Source organism: Larimichthys crocea, chromosome III (assembly GCF_000972845.2).
Source record: "Larimichthys crocea isolate SSNF chromosome III, L_crocea_2.0, whole genome shotgun sequence".
NCBI lineage: Eukaryota > Metazoa > Chordata > Actinopteri > Sciaenidae > Larimichthys > Larimichthys crocea.
In genome coordinates this window covers 50102075-50122615 of record NC_040013.1, presented here as the reverse complement: position 1 = coordinate 50122615, position 20541 = coordinate 50102075, and the positions used below count along the sequence as shown (strand labels likewise).

At 40.2% G+C, this 20541-nt stretch overlaps 1 protein-coding gene across 2 annotated transcripts in view; it reads right to left on the bottom strand.

Annotated features, from left to right (window-relative positions):
* Nucleotides 1-3950: 3950 nt before the first annotated feature.
* zgc:162952 (PKc_LIMK_like_unk domain-containing protein) overlaps nt 3951-20541 on the bottom strand; it is a 35333-nt gene continuing 18742 nt past the window's right edge. For both annotated transcript variants that reach the window (XM_010745758.3, XM_010745759.3), the window contains 8 exons: nt 17315-17508; nt 16645-16766; nt 14259-14307; nt 13737-13886; nt 7815-7988; nt 7000-7083; nt 6371-6457; nt 3951-5508 (listed from right to left, as the gene is read on the bottom strand). In XM_010745758.3, the coding sequence (XP_010744060.1) occupies nt 5404-5508; nt 6371-6457; nt 7000-7083; nt 7815-7988; nt 13737-13886; nt 14259-14307; nt 16645-16766; nt 17315-17508 (965 nt within the window). In that variant the 3' untranslated portion in view covers nt 3951-5403. The remainder of the gene's footprint in view (nt 5509-6370; nt 6458-6999; nt 7084-7814; nt 7989-13736; nt 13887-14258; nt 14308-16644; nt 16767-17314; nt 17509-20541) is intronic.

The following is a 20541-nucleotide window of genomic DNA, read 5'->3' as shown; positions in this document are numbered from 1 at the left end:
GTGAGCTCTGCTGTGGGAGGCTCCGTCACCATCAACTGTAAGACCAGTCGGAACGTTGAGGTCTGGAACAATTATCAGTGTTAAGCCTGGTTCCAACAAAGAGATGGAGAAACTCCTAAACTGTTCATTAATAGCACTACTTATCGACAATCAGGGATTCAGAGATGCAGCAGTTTACTACTGTCAGAGTTATCACTCTATCAACAGTCAGTATGTGTTCACACAGTGAAAAAGGGTGGTGCAAAAAACCTCCCTCAGTTAGACTGAACAGAAACTGAAGTGACTGCTGCAGCTGGAAGCTACTGCAGAGACTGATGCACTTCACTGAGGACACACACACACACACACACACACACACACACACTAGACATAGACATGTATTCACAGTGCAGGAGGATGGAGCAGCTTACTTTTTGTAAGGAGTTATTGATATGGTTATGAGCACAGACAACATATTTGGGTTTAGTGCAGTACATCAAGTCCAGCTTTGTGTTGCATTACTGAATTTACTTTAGTTTCATGTTGTGTAAGCGATTCAAACAAACAAAACAACAGGTATCCTCTGGATAACAGGTATACCTCCTTGAGGTATAAATGCAAAGCAATGCCATCAATAACTCTGACGTTCATCTTAAGAGTGTATGCAGACACTGTGGAGAAGTGGCAGAGAGTCTTGGTTGAGCAAACACTGCCCCTCTGTGGAAAGTCATTCTAATGTCTGGCAACAGCACAGTGTTCAAGATGCTTTGTGGTTTTTAATGAGGAATTCAACTTAAAGACATTTTGAAGAGATTCAGCTTTGTTAGCCATGTATGGGTTGAGATGAAAGGTTTATTTTAATGAAGCTAACCTACAGCGTATTTTTCTTATACATTTCTGTATGCAGTAGAAGTAAATACAGTAATATCAGACAGTTTCTACTCTGACAAATACAATGGCCCACACAATTTGAAGGACTTTGTTACATTTGTTTCTTGGCTCTGTTCACCACAGTCACCACCGCACACTTTTCATTAATGCTCTCTGTAAATCTGGACAACAACTACAACATCAACAACACCTCTGCATTCAGTAGAGTGGAAAAAAAGATCCTGGAGAGCCCATCTCACATCCACTGTTCTGTAAGGTTTCTTCACAGGTCACAGAGTCTCACAGGCTGAAAGAGACCATTTTAATCCCCCCTACAAAAGCTCAACTCACTACCAAGTACCATTCAGATCTTATACAGCATGACCTCAGTGTTCTAGCAATACTTTATTTGGACTGAATAAAAGGCATTTATGTATTTATTTCCTGATTTCTGAAGCTAGTGAGACCAAGGCAAGTTTCCATGATTAAAAAATCCATTCTGTGGAACTGAGTGGAGAGTAAAGCTGAACCATGAATCTGAAGTCAATGTTCTATTCATGGATCAATTGATTATATAGCCATATATGGTCCAAACATTTTAGTAGTAATGTGTAACAGCTCACATTTGAAGCCCTCCCTTCTTTGTGCCCTGTCTGACCTAACATAGCCAGAGAGCAACTAAGCCTATTATCCTCCTCTTCAGACGAAACACACCCACAAAAAACACATCGGCGTCTGCATAATTCTTCCTCATCAGGCCTATTCTTTATATTCTGATGTGGGCAGAAGGGGCATGTTGTGAAAACCCTGAAAGAAGCTACTGAATCTTTTATGATCTTTTGATGTGCTGTGCCTTTATGTCAGGTAGGCACTGTGTGTTTAGGTGGGGTCGGTGGGGTTGTTGGTGGGGGCGGGGGTGAGGCCGTCTGGACAGTCTTAAGAGGCAGGAAACAAATCTGAACAACTAGGTGTTACATAACAGCTCAAAGGGACACCTTGCTCTGGTCCATTAATGGGAAAAATTTCCATTATGTTTCCATACTGATTATGCTAAAAAGCTCTGCTTCATAAATATGCAATTAACATGGTCAACAGCTCTCACCAAGGCACTAAGTGCTTCAATAACCAGACATGAAAGCAGTTTGGACACAGCTGCTGCAACAGATGCTTGTTTGATCAAAACTTAAAAAATCATAGCAGTATGTAGTTGTTCAATATATAACTCAGCAGTCATTTGTGATAAGAATGACTGATGAAGGTCCAGATGTTGTTGTATCAATTGATTTGAATTACAACCTGTCTGAGGCTGTCTGAAAGCACATGCTCATGGCTTTAATGGACTCTGTCAAGATTACAAAGTGGTAACTGCATGGGGACCTGAGTGAAACTCTAAGCTCACTGTGTTTTCTATGCTGTGTACGGTAATTTAATTGTCAGAGAAACCACTTACGTACAATGTCCCTTAAGTGAAGACGTGAAAGTGATCAGAGTGTGGAGAAGGGCTAAAAATTACATTACAGCGTGGCTCTGGGGATATCAGTGGGTCGGTTGGTCAGTCCATCTCTTTAGATTGATGAAAAAATTTGTACATTACGGGGGAAAGAAGAATTTCAACATTATTTTTCATTAAACGTGTTTCCAATAAAACAATCCACATGAAATTTAGTCCAGACATTTGTATTAACTCAATAAACGTCCACAGATAATCATATGCAGAGCCTCTTCTTCTCCAAACATGGGCTCTGCAGTACTAATTAGCATCAGGGGTGCTGTGGCTCAGGTGGGAGAGCAGGTCATAGATTCACTGCTCCCCAAATCCTTTCGAGGTATTCTGGGATGTATAAAGGCTTAGCCTCACCACACCCTGCTGCCTGCGAGGCAGGGAAGTCTCACAATTCTACAGGGCTCTGCCTTCAACAATGCATAATGATAACATACATATTATGATATGAAGTGTTTCTTATTATGAGAGGCAATATTAATGTGTAAGATTGAACATTTGCTCCAGTTCACACATCAGGCTTTTCTGCTCACATGGTTTGATGACTGAAATATATTACAGTGAAAGAGTGCAGGGAGGAGTTGATGTGGACACTTATCTTCATCATAGTTTGTATTATTTAGACAAGACCATATGACTTAACTAAGATACATAACAAAACTTCATCATATTTTTTCTAAAATGAGCAATTTAATTAATTAATTAATTTAACCTTTTAAACCAAAGCAATTCATACTGATAATCTAATAATGAACATTAACATAAACTAGCTGACAATGGCAAAACACATTTGTCTCTACCTGATGACGTGTCATGATTGGCATGGTGATATTCAATCATACCTGGTCTTGAGCATATTAAGATGTAAAAACTGTTTTTAATTTGAACAATTCTAACAATTTTGCCTCCCAACTGCTTGCTGGGTGCTCCTCAGGGGGGCTGCCCATCACTCCACCATCTCTCTCCACATTGCATGTCTATGAGCCCTGGTATGTGTGCATGTCTATGTATGTGTGTTTGGGGTTAAAATGCATGTAAAATAAACTGAGTGAAAAAAAGAATTTCCCCGTTGAGGGATCAATAAAATATCTCTTCTTCTTATACCACTGCCTCTGTGGCCCACTAGATGGCACTATGAAGTCCACCAATGGGCTGTGTCCCACTCTGCTCAGCTTCTGGTCACTTATTGTTGTAATGTGTTGTAAGTGGTGAATGGCGCCTTTCTAGTCTTCTAGTCAACACTGGCTGACATACATATCAGTCATGTTAGCTTTTGTAAGCTAACCAGTCACACACATTGCCTTGTCCTTGTCCAAGGACACTTTGACATGCAGACTGGAAGATTGAACCACTGATCATCTGGTTAGTAGACGACCCGCTCTACATCCCGCCTCTTAAATCATTCCTGGCTGCAGTATACTTGTCCTGCTGAAATGTGGGCCATACAGAGTGTGCAAATAAAGAAGCATGGCATACACGATTTGGCAAATAAGACCAAACATTAATACGGAATCATAAGAGTAATTAATTAACACAGTCAATGACCAATTTAAGATCCCTAAGGAATTGGATATTAATGAATTACACACAGGTATTCATATAAAATTTTATTTAAGTAGATTAAGTGAAAATGGTTTCATTAGTTTTCCATGATGTAATGTGAAAACTGAAAGTGACTTCTGAACAGTACTCTGAATGCAGATTAATATTTATACAGACACTTTTCAACGAGAAACAGTTTGCCTTTTTTTAGACTAGTCTTCTCCTTGGTGAGTTCAGTTTTATTCCTGCATGTAAAACCTTTCTGGGTTTCATCTGTTTTCATTTTCTTTAAACTAAACCTGTATCTCTGAAGTTTGGCTTCAATGTTTCTATCAAAAATATCCATCCATTAGCTATACCTTCTATATTATATGCTAATCCTTTAGAGGGTGGCAGGGAGCTGTAGCCGATCCCAGCTGAAATGTATTAGGACATGATTCAATTGTGGCTATTGTGAAAGTTTATTTTGGGTTGTAGCTGCCTGAAAAATGAGTCCACACACAAACCAGAAAGTAGTGAATACTGGTAAACCTAAAAGAATGTGAACCTTTTCAATCCTAGAAAGGTGGCAGAATTAAAAAAAAAAAAGAAATGTTGTGAGCAAAACGAGAAAAACTTAAATATTTACAACCAGTTGTTCAGTTCAAAGTAACTTAATGACAAATGACCACAAAATAAAACAAGCAAAAAGAGATAGGAACATTAAATTGTACAATGAAAACAACCACTTTTTATGATTTCATTCTTGAGAACGTATGGTTATATTACACAACTGAAAAATGCAGTCATGATGCTTAATAAGGCCTAAAATATTATTGTTCCTGAAAACCTGATATGTTGTCAGTGTTATCCAAGAAAAAAAAATACTTTTTTGGAAAGTCAGCTTGTAGACTCTTTAGCTCCTGATTTATTATTTGTCATGTGTATCCATGGCTGCACTGCTCTATGAAACAGTTTTTTGTCCCATCGTATCCAAGGTGATATCCGGTGGTCTATTTGTTAAAGTCCCAGTAAAGAGCCATTCTCTGTGCGACCATTCTCGCTCAGTCAACAAATGCAATTTCCTGTTGGAGAAGTGCTGAATCACAGTCAAGGCGAGCAGATAGAAGAAGAAACAGACCTCTCACAAAACAAAACAAAAACAGAAGGAAGAGAAGATTAAGTAGAAGTAAGAAGTAGAAGTAAGATGTGTGGCAGAAAAACAGACCACACAGTAAATTCAAACTATTATTCTTCTGTACACAAATGTGTCAAAGCCAAGCGTCCATGAAGTACCCACTTTTCATTCCCCTCCAAAAATACATTTGGTACATCTGCACCACCTCACTTAAGACAAAGTTCAGCCAGGGTTGTGTGTTGTGCAGTGGAGGAAAATGATGCCACAATGGGCTGAAATATTCAGGGTGTTTTTTTTGCTTAAATTGAGTCCAGCTTTCTGTTCCTGGCAGTGACTAATAATCACAGACACTCCGGTTCTGTTGCTGTAACGGTGACATTTCCAGACAGATGACTCAGCTCATGGTCATGTCAGACTTTGCTGGCGGCTCAAGACTCTCAGCGACTTCTCCCAACTCATCCAGCAACTCTGTGAACGCTGGTCGTCTGAAGGACTCCACCTTGGATTGGATGAGAGAAGAGTGAGACTATGTCTACTGAGATTTGCAGATGGTATCAGTCAGTGGTGGCAGAAGTCACATTCTTTGAAGTAAAAGTAGCAAAGTAAAGCTTATCTTATTTTAGGCTTGAGAGTTCTTATACCGTAAATCTTTTCCATCACATATCTTTCATTTTAGCATCTCTGCATTGGTTCCCTGTAAAATCTAAAATAGAACTGGAAATCCTCTCCTCACCTACAAAGCTCCTTTTGTACCTTACTACCCCTCTAGAACACTGCGCTCTCAGGACGCTGGGTTCCTTGTGGTTCCTATAGTTTCCAAAAGTAGACTGGGAGCCAGAGCTTTCAGCTATCAGGCTCCTCTTCTGTGGAACAAACTACCCTTCTGGGTTCAGGAGGCAGACATGGTTAATACTTTTAAGAGTAGACTTAAAACTTTCCTTTTTGATATTTATAGATATTTGAGCTCATAGTTATCCTGCTATAAAACTTGATTGCCGAAGGATTCCCATGATGCATTGAGCTCTTCTCTTCTTCTCTCTTTCTCATATTTACACATTCATGTTGCATTCATGCATGTTACTAACTTCACTTCTTCTGCAGAGTTTTTAATTTTATTTTTCATCTCCCAGGTTCTAAATGGATCGCTGAGATTCCTGCTGTGCTTCTGCTTGTCAGTTGCAAAGACCTTATGACTATTCAGGACACAACAACCTGCTAATAAATTGTCACCTGATGTCAAGTAGTTATCTTCATTTGTCTTCACACAGAGATTATTGTGCATTTCTTGACCTTTTGATCCTAGACCTTGTTTTTGTACTGCTACTCTATTTTCTATATGAACATTCTCTATATCTACCTACCATACAGCAGCTGGCTGATAACTCCAGGAGACGTTGAGGACAGTCAGGCACCAGGTCCCTGAATGCAGTCACATCCAGCCCATAGTCCTGAAACACATTAACATCAACAGTCACTATAGTGCTGTGCACATTTCACAGGGACTTCCCAAAGATGGGTCATGCTCAACACATCCATGTGCTGCAACTGGAGCTATTCGTTTGGACATTTGTATCTTCCTCACAGCATTGGATAATAATGGCAGTGGAATCTTGAAACCTCCTCCCAATATACAGCCACTTGTTATCATGTGACTGCAGGTCTGCACTGAGGATATGGTTGAAAACTCTACAAAAAAGTTAGTGAGTGAACCATGACTTATTCAGTATTCATGAGTATTTGCTAACAGATAAATCAGTGCCAAACATTTACTGGTCCGAGCTTCTAAAATGTGATGATTTGCTGTTTTCCTTTTATATTTTATATTATGGTTTAAATTCTGAAATAAGCAATGTGTGTCCCATTCAGGTCTGGGAATGTCTGATGGGGTTTTTCTGACATTTTATCTAGAAAACAACTAATTGAATATAATCAGTGCAACCCTAATAGCAGGTCTGCTGTGGTAATAATAATGATTCGTACTGATTACTACCTGTGTTCTGGGGAGTATCTCTGGGTCAGCAGGGATCCTGGCAAGAATTTCACAGAGCACAATGCCAAAGGAGAAAACATCCACCTGGAACAAGCATGACATGATACAATAATTCACAAACATATTAACTGTTTAATTACAATTGTACAGAAATATACTTTTAAAGAATAACATACCTAATAAAACATGTAGCTCTCCTTTTCTTAAAGCTGAAATGTCTAAATAAAAATTAATCAGCAACTATTTGGATATTTTGATAGTTAGTTAGTTAGTTAATATGAACCTGCATGGTTTGTATATGTCCCTGGACAGCAGGACTTTGCAGCATGTGATTAAAACTGCACAGAATCAACAGCCTGCTCACACTGCTGCTGTCACCGCTGTACCACCAGACTACAGAGCGTATTCTTCCCTCAGGCTGACTCAGACTTAATTTATCTTCTCCACTCTACCACAAATGTATTAATTTTGATGAATGTTTAATTATGCATATGCAATTAATGGGATTTTTGTTTTGTGAGGGCTTGTAGTCTGTTCTGTTGTACAACCATGTGTTGTAGAATTATTAATAAATGCACCTTGTACCTTGTGTATATATCAATACCTTGGACTGCTGGTTGGAAAAATAAGCTTTTAGACAACACCTTGGGATTCCGGTTTTCTGACTCCTAATCAATAATGAAAATATTAAAATATTTGGATTTTTTGATATATTTGAGACTTGATATCGGCTTACATTTAAGAGCAATATTGGAAATGCTTGAAATCTGGAATTATACTAGAAGTTCATTTAACTTATTTTCTGGTCTTCTTACCTTGCGGTCATATGGTTCTCCTCGTAGCATCTCGGGGGCCATCCAAAAGGCTGAACCCACCAGTGACAGCTTCCTGCCAGGATCTTTGACTGGAAGCTCCACCACTTCCCTGGCCAAGCCAAAGTCAGTCACAAGGGCCTCCCGACCCCGAGATGACACCCGGATCAGACAGTTCTGGAGAAACACAAACAAGGATACAAGAAAAAAAGGACAATGGTAACACAGGATGATACAAGTGCAGTGTAATATTTTTTCCAGCAGAGGGCAGTGTAAGTCAGCTATCTGAAGAAGCAAGCAGCATCAACAGTTTCTTTAGCCCACTCTGTCTAATTATAAAAAGTCCTGATGTTTCAATGTGCTTCCACTGAGGAAGTGTTTGCCAGACAAACAGTCTCTCTTTAGTTTCTCTGCTTCAAAAAGACTCTGTTATCAGCACCTTTCCAGTACACTGAATAATTCACCTGGACCCCATGTGAGGAGACTCAGTACACAACAGAGACTTGGTGAAGCTGCCTGTGTGGTACTGTACAGTATAGCCTCCATCCCTCTGACTCTGGCTATGATTATGAAAAGTTGATTGTGGAAGAAGACAAATCAGGGCTCATTGATTTTACAGGCTGAGAGCTGGAGGTGTGACAAGAGGCAGACAGTGGCAGAGCTGTAGTTGCATAACAATAGTGGGTGGCCTGAAGTGTGTGTATGAGTGAATGTGAAAGCAGTGTGTTGGTAACTACACAAAACAAATGTGACGAATGGAAAATGCCGATATGAAAACGTGTGAAATTTGTGTGTTTCACTTTCTGTTTTTAAAGGTGTGTGTGTGTGTGTGTGTGTGTGTGTGTGCACGCGCATGTGTATGTCTGTGGATTTCTGTGGAAGTGACATCTCAGCATCTGGCTCTCATTGCCCCAGAAGCCTTTTCAATCCAGTAGCCTGTCATTACGAGGCTCTTCTGGGAAAAACTTCAGTCTCAGACTTCGCCTCTAAATTTAGCCTCGGCCTCTCTCGCCAAGCAAAGCAACAGTTTTTGAGGAACAAAAATGGAACACATTAGTAGATGCAGAGAAGGGAAAAGGCAGCTTGTAGGTACTAATTAAAAGTGACCTCAACCTTTCCAGGAGCTTAAACTGTCATTCATGTTAACTTCATGTTCATGTTAACTGCACTGGTTTGGGGGCTGTGGAATGTAATTTGCCCTTTGGATGTGGCGTCAGAACCTTTACATGTCCAGCCATTTAACTGGATTTGCAGTTGGTGACTTAATCCAGTTAAACGTTCCCTACCCAAATACAAAGTGATACACATCAGCAGTGCCCAGGAGGTGAACTGGCACCCCTCCAGCTACTAGCCCACCTTCCATACTATGGTCCAACATTTCCCTATCATCAACATCTTCCCACATATCCGTGATCCTTGAGCCTCTCGTCACCTCCCCCACTCGCCTTTCCAGCAGTCAGGTGAAAAGACAGCTGAAGAAACTATGCTGGAACAAAGCCGCAGGCCCGGATGGTATCAGCCCCAGAGTCCTGAAGGCCTGTGCGGACCAGCTATGCAGGGTTCTACAGCACCTATTCAACCTTCGTCTGATGCAGGAGAAGGATCCGGTGCTGTGGAAGACATCCTGCCTTGTTACAATACCCAAGAAGTGACATCCAGCTGTGCTCAACAACTAGAGACCAGTTGCCTTGATGTCACATATTATGAAAGTCCTGGAGAGACTGGTTTTGGCCTGTCTGAGACCTCAGGTGGCCACCTCCCTGGGTAACTGACTACCTGATGGACAGACCACAGTTTGTGGGTCTGAAGGGTTGTGTGTCTGATCAGGTGGTTAGCAACACGGGAGCACCACAGGGGACTGTGCTCTCACCTTAACTCTTCATGCTGCACACCTCAGACTTTCAGCACCACTCGGAGTCCTGTCATCTGCAGAAATTCTCAGATGACTCTGTAGTTGTGTCACTGATGGAGGGAGACTGAGTACAGGGATGTGGTTGACCGCTTTGTGAAGTAGAGTAGGAGCAACCAGCTCGTCTTGAATGTGGCCAAAACGAGGGAGATGATTGTAGACCTCAGGAGGACTAGGTCTGACCTGAGCACAGTTTCCATCCTGGGCGAGGAGGTGGAGGTGGTGCAGGACTACAAGTACTTGGGCATGCACCTGCATAACAGACTGGACTGGAGATGCAACACTGAGGCTGTCTACAGGAAGGAACAGAGCAGACTCTACTTCCTGAGGAAGCTCTGGTCTTTTAATGTGTGCAGTAAGATGTTGCAAATGTTCCACCAGTCTGTTGTTACGAGTGCAATCCTCTTTGCAGCCATCTGCTGGGGCAGCAGCATCAGAAAGGCTGATCAAGAAGGCTGGCCCTGTGCTGGGGACTGCTCTGGAGCCCTTATATATTTTTTTAGAGGTAGAACCATATGTTCTGCCTCATTAGAGTTTATTCTATACTGTGTCACCATTTTTATGCATGCCTGTGTATATAGTGTTCTCTGCTATCTATCTATCTATCTATCTATCTATCTATCTATCTATCTATGTTTGATCTGTCACAAGGGGTTTCAGGGGTTTATTATTACAATAAAATATTAAATCAATGCCCATACCATTACCATAATTGTAAAGCAGATATAATCTGTTCTTTGGATTTACAATGTGGAAAAGTGACAATGTAAAAAAGGTTTATGGAGCTATACAGTGTCACTGTTGAGCTGTCTGGCTGCAACTTCATTGTTTTGGCTTATATTATCTAAACTGCAGAGCTGCTGACCATCCTTAGTTGAGATCAGAACTGATGACAATGACGCTAGATCACAGGTTGGCTTGTCTTATACTGGGGGAGACTGTTTTCCGGTACCATACACCCTAATACTGGAGTAAACATAGCTTAAAGTGAGTAAATAAATAAAGACTAATTAATAACTTAACTCATTCAATTATCACCATTCACCACAGGTCAACATTATGGATGGATCAATTAGGGATGGGACATGATTTTCGAATAGTCGAATATTCGTGACGAGTTCGAATATTGAATAGTAATTTCGAATGCCGTTTTGGCTTACGTTGCATTCCACTAAAAAAAATGAGCACGGAAAGGCGTTTCCTAGTTCCTAACATACTCTGTTGCATTAATTCGGCCAGAGGGTGCCGCTATCGTACAGTAAAGGTAGTCAAAATAACAGAAGAAGAATTGCAATCGGTAACGTGTAGTGTGATGCAGAGATGCAGCGAGGTAGCAAAAGTTCCGTATGGTCCTCATTTACTTTGATAAATGAAAATGAAGTGGAATGCAACACAGGTAGGCGCCCTACCTGTGTTGCATTCCATCGGAACGTGTGTTCTCCGCAGCCGGTCTGATTGTCAATAGGCTGCGTACCCGTCTCCATCCCGACCACGTCGACATGTTAATTTTTCTAAACAAAAATATGTCTTAGGTTTATTCTACTCTGTTCGAGCGCTTTCAATATCGTTCCCTAAACGGGCAGTTTCACCCGCGGTTCCTTCTAATAGACGTAAATAGTAAATAATAGTAAATATAAATAATAAAATTGGAAGCCTATATTATTGTTTGAGACTGTTGGCTATGTGATGTGAATGGAAGTTTATTGTTTATTTGTTTAGCATTGTTTATTGACTCATTAAACCGTTACCGCTTTCACCCTGTCTGTCATGTGTGCGCGCGTTTGGGTGTGTGGGTGGGGGCGGGCGGGGTTCTGTCGATTTTCGAATCGAATTTCGAATAGCTTTTAGCGAATTTCGAATAGTGTTTTTGATGAAAAGTCACATCCCTAGGATCAATACAGTTTTCTGTAGCCTGAGCATGACGTAAAACAACCGTGGCCTCTGTGTGAATAAAGTGAACTGGGACTAAGCCCAATAAGTTGCCTCAGGGTGACGTGTGTGGTGAGAGGCTTTGGTGCAGGGGAAGAGGCCCCCTTTCCCACACAAATCCAGTGTGCGTGTGAGTGTCAACAAGTTATGTGTGTAGCAACAGCACTTAGTTTGCAACAATCTATTAACATGACAATAGAGTGACTGTCGTGCTGCCTTGTCCATTTGCATTACTGACTGTTTCTTCTGTGAAGCCTGGCAACCAGGGGAGACAGACAGCACCTACACACACACACACACACACACACACACACGCACACACACACACACAGCACAGACAATCAAGCGTACCCACACAATACTATGTGGTAGATGAAGATCTGCAGTGGCTCATACTGCATAATTGTTACGGTTAATAAATATGAAAACACAAATGTCACATGAGAACACACTACAGCATCTAGTCTCTGGAGAAAAAATGCAGGAAAATACAAATACAGATCAATATTTTTAAGAAACCTACAGAGAATTATCCTCTGAATGGAAGCTCCCTCCACTTTACAGAGCTTTATAGTGAGTTTGATCTCATTGTCTGAAACTTTACAACTTTGAGTCACTCTCACCACTCTCATAGCGTCATTTGCAGCCTCAGCAAGCAGCTGTTTTCTGTGAAATGAACCTAAAATAAAGCAGCTAAAGAGATAGATATCTCATCTTTGGAGTTGAGACCATAAATAGAGGTAAAACACATCTCCAAATGAATGATCAAGTTTCTGTATGTATGCTATAGGTCTATATGTCTATAAGGAACTGTCTGCTAACAAGTTCAACTGTTTAAAAAAGATTGCATGTCAGTGTTCACAACTTATATGAAAAAGTATTAACCTTTTTTGTTAGGATGATATGGGAGTAATGTTTTGACCGTAGACTAGCAGCTCTTGCTGTTACCGCCAGTGACCACAGATGTCTCCAAATAAACCAGGACTGAATATAAAGAACTATACAGTATAAAGAACTGGATTATAAAGAACAGTATTTAGCCGAGAGTGACTGATCTTAAACATAGTTCCACGTGAGTATGAGTATATGCATATGGTTAGGGAATCCATCCATCCATTATCTATAACCCCTTGTCGTCATCAGGGTCATCAGGGCTGGAGTTGCCAGTTCATCACAGGGTACATAGAGACAAACAACCATTCACACACTTTCACACCTACGGGCAATTTAGAGTCACCAATTACCCTGTTAAGTGCATGTCTTTGTACAGGGGGAAACATGCAAACTCCACACAGAAAGGCCCCAGCAAGTATTTGGTAGCTGAAAGTTGTAGCTGAATTTATTTGGTGATAATATATTGAGAGAAAGGGGAAGAGATGGGTAATAACATACAACCAAGTGGCAAAATACACGACTGTGAAGTGAAGCCAATACAAAAGTACCAAAAGCTGCAGCACCTGAAGTACCTGCTGGTTACAGAACAAGTCTCCTTAAGTGTCCATAAGTCCCCATGTTCAAATGTCCAACTTCACAGCAGAAATAAACATGTTTACAGCCTGGTACAAAAAACAGACATGACAACTGTACTGAGGCTTCATTCAGCACAACTCAGCTCCACCCACACTTTTTTTTTTTTTTTTTACTTTGATTATTTTTGGATTAGTTAGGACACAGTGGAGGCAGGAATGTGGTGTCCAAAGCCTCCACACTGAACTTCACAACAGCTCTTTAGAAACCTGTGGGTGATGTCACAGATACAACATCCATGTTTTATATTGTTGCTGCAAGGACGTTGCAGTTCATAGTCAGCCTATTAATATCTAGACCATTAGGGTGCCCCACCTGTTGGATATTTTAGGTTACAGATCAGTAAAGGTTTAAGTAAAGGCAGTGATGGTGCACTTAGTTCTTGTTATTTAGCACTGTGGAGTGGGAGCACCTCAGAATTTTTTTTTATTTTAGCTGCTGAGCTCACAAGTATCAACTGGAGTACTTCCCCTTTGAGGTCTCTGTGGTGGTAGTTGATAGCAGCTGATTGGAGATCAGATGAAAATCGTTGCAGCGGCTAAATAACACAAGGGTCTTACCTTTGAGTTGAGGTCTCTGTGGTAAATGTTCTTGTAGTGCAGGTAGATCATTCCTCTGCTTATATCACAAGCCAGATCCACCTTCTCTCTCCAGCACAGAGGAACGTCTTTCCTGGCCAGAAGCTCTTCCAAACAGCCACCGTTTACATACTGAAACAGCCAACACATGCCAGGATATACACAATGTCAAAATAAAACTTAATTATTGAACGCTTAAAGGTAAGTTAATAATAATGCATTGTTGAATTTATATACAAACATAAAGTTATTACATGTGGACAATACAAAAATATTCAATTATTTGAGGTATAATTTCCTACATTCTTCTGAAGCAATGAACGCAGGCTTGGTTACACAATAATCACCTGACTCAACTGCTCACCATTTCATTATCATTATCAGGTTATATCAGCGTAAGCTGTCGTGTTTTTCCACGCTCAGAACAAAGCCAGCCTGTGAACATACACAGCACGATGACTCACAAGGTGCTTAAATAAAGTGAGAGAGAAGAGTAGGACTCACCTCTAAGATCGGATAGAGTTTGTCTTCCTTCACACAGATTCCCAGATATCTAGAATAAGAGGAAATGTGTTTATTTCTTATTTATCTGTATGAAGAAATGTACTATGTATAAGTAATGTTTAGTATTTAGAATTTTCATGGGGTAACTTCAAAACTCAAGGCTAAACCTTCTCGGCTTGCTTGCTTATTGCAGTGTGAAAAGATAACACAGATCCAAACACTCAATTGAGCATCGAGTCCTGGGAACCATGATTTCAAAAAACATAATGTACACACACTGTTTGGTTTAAGGTAAATAAAGACATTGCTTTCATCACACCCCGAGTAGATAAGCTGCACGCTGATAACCTTACCATTGTGACCTTGCTAAATGGCTAAAATAAGATTGCTTAGACAAACATTGTGTCTGCCGAGCTTTACGCCTTATGTAACCGCTTTCGATGACAGGTCCACTGTTAAATAGCACCAAGGCCTCATTTCATTTGCACTGACATCAGCTGCAGTACACTGTCAACAACAACAAGGCTCTGCTTCAGTCATGCTCCAACTATCAAACTAAATCAACATGATTTGTGCAAGTTCTTTGAGTTTCCAGGACCGCTTTACATACATGTTTATGTAATTTTTTAAAGCTGTTCTCATCAGTAATTTTATATATTGTAAAATAAGTTACTTGTAGTGAACTTATAGAGAAATATCACGTCATTCTGCAGTTTGCAGAGCATTTCTGATTCTTACAGCTCTTGTTTTGGTTTTTATGACCTGCGATTACTCTTTTTGTTCAGTCTAACCGCTTTCATCAACCGTCTTTTCATGAAGGTTGTTATTTACGGGAAAAGTTCTGATAAATCCATTGCACACCAAAGAGAGACAAGGTTATCAACCAGCTACCAAACATATAGCATTTAGCAGCTAAAGAGCCAGACAGTTCCATCAGGGGAAATATCTTTGGAAGACTTGAACAGTGCGTATTGGACTTATTATGGAAAAATCACTTTTTTAGCTCTTCTATACTATTATTTTTGAATTCGGGGTGCGTACAAACTCCCCCAGTGTTAAAAACAATAACCGCATCCATTTTGCATGAACCACACCCTCTCTGTGGCTTGTCTCTGGGCACGGCAGTCAGATTCAGCTCCCCTTTCTACGTACAAAATTTCTCATCAACCTAATCCAGACCCACTTCCTAAACTCTCCAGCAGTCATTGATCAGGTAGACACAAAGTGCTAATATTTTGTTGTCTGCTGATATTAAATAAGCAACTTGCATGCAATGTGACAATAATGTTGTTGCAACTTGTTCTGCTGCCCCTGCAGGCCAAATGAATACATGTACACACATTATAAATGTATAAATGATGCGTTAACCATACACCACAAAATGACCATGCCTGTTTTGACTGTTATTTAAAGATTATAGTATAAATTGTCAATCAATTCTGTTACCCCTTTGTTTTCAGATTTATGACCAATAGACCTTGTTTACATTAATTAATACCCTGTATACAACAGGAGGGTTAACGACATTACTTCAGTAGCTATAAGTAGCAATGTATAAGGTCATATGATTCTATGAACAATAACTTAAAGAACCATAACCAAAACCAAAACCAAAACAAGACTATAAAGAGTGCTGTGAATGACTGCAGAAAATGTGCTAAAAACATGCAAAAAAAAAGAAAAAAGAAGAACAGATTACAGATATTCCCAGACTATGGCAGAAATAAAACAGAATATTCATAACTGCTTTCATTAATAAGAAAATAAGAATTATGTTTAGATGCCTTTATATCTACAGATTCATATTTACTGATCTCCTTCCATGTTGAACTGCCATGTTTCTATGGTAGCCCAGGTCGAACAAACCAAACACACATTTCATGACCACCGTAGTCTCTTCCACTTAGAAGGAAGGAGGTGTGTTGGAGGGGGTTGCAATCAGCAACGACATTGCCACTAAATCCCACACACTGCTCCTTTAAATGGTTACATTTGACTCTCATTGAAATGCATTTCAAGGGCTGTGTGGACTTATATTTTCATAGTGTTTAAAATCAGTGTTTAGTATCATTACAATAATATCATGAACCACAGCATACATATTTAATATAGTAATAAGTGAGTTAGAAGTTAGAACAAGATATTGCTATTATAAAGCTGAATAACTATGATGATGAGTTAGCCATAAATGGTGCTACCAAACTACAGCTTGTGAAGCTGAGTTGTACAGGGTGTTAGTGTGACTGAGTGTAATGTCAGAGAGGGTGCAGAGCCTGTCGAGACAGACACTGAATGTGTTGTGAGGGAAAACCCCAAAGCAGTTTCTTTTGCTTTAGTAGAATTGAATTCACCGGACAAACCACAAAAGACATGAGAGGACTGTTACCTGACGATGTTAGGGTGGGAGAGCTTCTGCAGCAGGCTGATCTCTCGTACAATGCTGTCTTGGTCCACGTCGTTTTTGTAGATCTTCACCACCATCACTTTCCGACTGGTGCTGTGAATCACCTGCAGGACATTGGAGTGACACTGTTAGTAGCAGAGACAGTGAGTAGAAGCAGTAATAGACAATGGTAGTTGTAGCAGTGGTGATGGGGATGCTGGAAGATTTACAGCAGACAGCAGATTCTGAAAGCCTGTACAGGAAATCAAGAACTTGTTTTGTGTCTTTCAGAGTCAAGACCAAAAAACAGGCTTTCTAAATCTTAACCAGTCTGGACACATCAGAACTCTGACTTTCCAGATCATGCTCAGATGATCCCCCTCATCCCTCATCCATCCTGTGGCCTCTTTCTGGCTCATTTCATCAGGAACAAAGCCTAAATGTCTGAAAATCAGCTTTTCGTGTAGCTCCACTGCAGCACTGGTGTCACATTAGGAGTTATGTAAGGTCTCAGCTGGGGATGAATATTGCGCCCCCATAGTATCCAAAGCTGGTGGGCCAATCATAGAATGGCAAGAATGTCCCAATTAGTGGCTGAAACAAAGTGAGCTTTGATAGCGGCTCACATGTAGGCCGGCAACAAGGCAAGATAGGGGGAGGACAGAAGCAATACCTTATAGACTTTGGAGAAGAAGCCACTCCCAATTAGCTCTGCTGTGAAGTTTTCCCAGAATTCCAGTTTGCGGACGGCGGTACGGAGCTTCTGCCAGCGGTCCACATGGTAGTATTTGTCTGAGGACTCACCCAACAGGGTGGGACTAGTGGGCTCAGAGGACACATCCACATCACACATCCTGGAGATGTCAGCTGGAGAAGGTGAAACACAGACACAGGTTAGGCTGCAGCTGCTAAATGGCTATATTTAGGTTATGTGTTGGTATTATTTATTTCACACACACAAAAAAAGCACAGATAGAGACACAAACCTAAATATTCAGTTTATCCAAAAGTGGAACACTTGATCTGTATCATTTTCTTGAATTAAAGATTCATAGTCTAAAAGCACAACAGGCTGTGCCTTGTTCTCCTGCAGGTCCTATATCAGTAAACCAGCCCATTGTTTAACTCTTGTAATACCACTTTGTACCTCAACTCTATCATAACAACACATTAAAAACATTTGATGAACTAAGAGAACTCTACGATCTGCAGAGGAAAAACATTTGGACATTACTTCAGCTTAGAGGCTGTCTATCTCAGGTGGGCTCAACATAAAGAGTTTCCCTACCCAATCCTCTATATTGTGTAATTTAAATTTGTTTAGTGGGCTTCTAAGGCTGGCATGGGAGATCTGCAACTACCTCATTGATGGATTTAATGGTACAAGGACTAGAAGCTGTATGTCAAAGGGATTTAAGAGTAATATATGAAGATGAGTGTAATAAATAAGTGAAAGAGATGCTAAATCCTATGAGAGACGTCAGATATTATCCAATTGACAACTCTTCGTATTAGCAACAGCTCACAGCCGTATCAGAAGCGGCCTCTGATGAAAGACTGATTAACAAAATAAATAAGAACATGGACATCTAAACAGTAAATCTGGGGCTTTACATTAATTTAGACAAATAAGTTAGTTGAAATTAATTAAGTTCACAGCATTACTTGGTGAAGTGCCACTAGAAGTGAAACAATCTGTATTTACATATGTACATACTTACATAATTTTTTGTAACCCTTTTAAGTTGAGGGGACAATGAGGTACAACACCTTCAAATTTAACCTGATGAAATGCTAACTGGACCAGAACATCATGTATAAAAGAGATTGAATTTTATTCACTCAGAGTTTAAGCTCTTGCAGTTCATAATCCTACTAAAATGACAATGGAAAGGCCATTGGACCAGCAACAACCACTACATTCATACTACATTTATACTGGAACATATCAGCCCAACACAAAAAAAAAAAAAATAATAATGTTACTGCACGCTGCTGCTAAACCGATCACACCAACACCAAAGACTGTGTGACAACCGAAAGGGCAATTTATGCATTTAACAGTATGAAAGCGACCTGGATGAAAGAGAGGCTCACAAAAGGTCTAATTTCACTCTCCACTTATTGGCTGCATGGATGAGGCAAAGTGTTTCTACTTCACAGAGTGAAACAAAGACAGTGAATAATGTGAGGCTTAAAATAGAGGCAGGACTGATGGATAACAGGGCCGGTCACTTTCCATCGTGGTCAAGTGTGCACGTAAAAGTTTGTCCTCAAGGGATGCTCTAATCTCATTTTTGAGAGGGCTGAAAATAAACACATGTTGAGTATCCAGAATAAAGACTAATATTAAAGTAAATGTGCATTACAGCTGTGTATCTGTTGAGGCCAAAAGAGTTTATTTTTTATATCTGTACAATCATTTTCATTAGTTTTAGACAAAGGACAAACTGTACTTTTCTAACCCACAGCAGTAATAACATTAGTCATTTCTCCAGAAGTGGACACCCCACCTTTAGAACAGCATCAACCTCTTGTGCACACTTCTGTAAGGTAAGCTGTTCCAAGCATCTCAGAGATCTCACAGTTCTTCTCTGTCTCTCCATGTAATGCCAGACTGACTCCATGGTGTTCAGATCACCATCTGTAGCTCTGGCTCATGTTCCAAATGGAAAGGTACGTCATTTTGTGTCTTTTGTCTGCTGCACTCAGTGTCATTGGCTGATTGCAACATTTTCGACAAAAACTTTAAGTTGTTACTTGATGCTTCTTCAGAACTTCTGCCTACAGTATGAGAGACCTTACTGATGCAAGATGACCACCTCGTGCTTTGTTGCTGTGTTCATTGTTCATAGTGTAAGTAAGCTGTTTACACACAGGTCTATTCCTCATAGACAGCTGATTCTGTTTCAGTTACATTATCAATATATACATGATATTTCCTATATATTAGGAAGTCAGAAAGTATTGAGAGATGGACTAACGTATTTTTGGTTTTGCTCCTTGCATGTTATTTTCTAACAAAAACAAAACAAAACCTACAAATCACCAACCTGATATGAAGATCAAGATCACATCTTTCACCGACTTTAAATTAAAAAAATTGAACAAAGCGAGGCTCAGTCAAACACAAATCTTGTTGCATACATAAAGAGAAAGTTCACGGATCTGAAACACGCACACACCACAAGATGAAGATAAAATGATAGTACAGCTCAGTCTAGTTATTCGCCCACTTTGCTCAGCACTACTCTTCAAAGTTTTTGCATGTCTGATTTTTTGTAGTTGTGCTGTTTACTGATGGTGATTATGTGATGTAAGCAAAACGCTTCTCAGTATAAGATAAATAAGGTTGTTAGTCATGCAAAGCTACACTAGTAGAGTCTATAGAGCTGGAAATGAGTATTACAGTTCCTAGTAAGATTATCGTGCCAGCGGGAGTGATGCAGCACCACTTCTGATCTCATGGGGAAGCAGAACAGAACGGAGACTGATGTGGCAGCAATGCTTTGCAGTGAGAGAATAATGCTAGATAACATTAGCTTCAAGGTCGGGAATGTTCATGGTCGGCAGCACCATCAGCTACGCCTGTAGACTTGGTCTCGCTCAGAAAGTACTGATGTAATCATCCAGATATTTTAATATCACACATGTTTGAAATGATCTGTTATAATTGCTTATTTAACCGAGAAGCCGCTGTTTCATGTCATGATGCCAGACCCGAATCAGTCCACACTGTGGAGTGGGCGGACTGAAGCGTCTGCAGCAGTCTGTAGCAAACAAACAATACAGACATGCTGTCAAGTCCAAAAGACACTGTAGGATCCCAGTTAAGAGCTGAACCTGCAACTAAATAAACTCAAATGATGACTAGTCTATTATTACTCCATATGATTTACA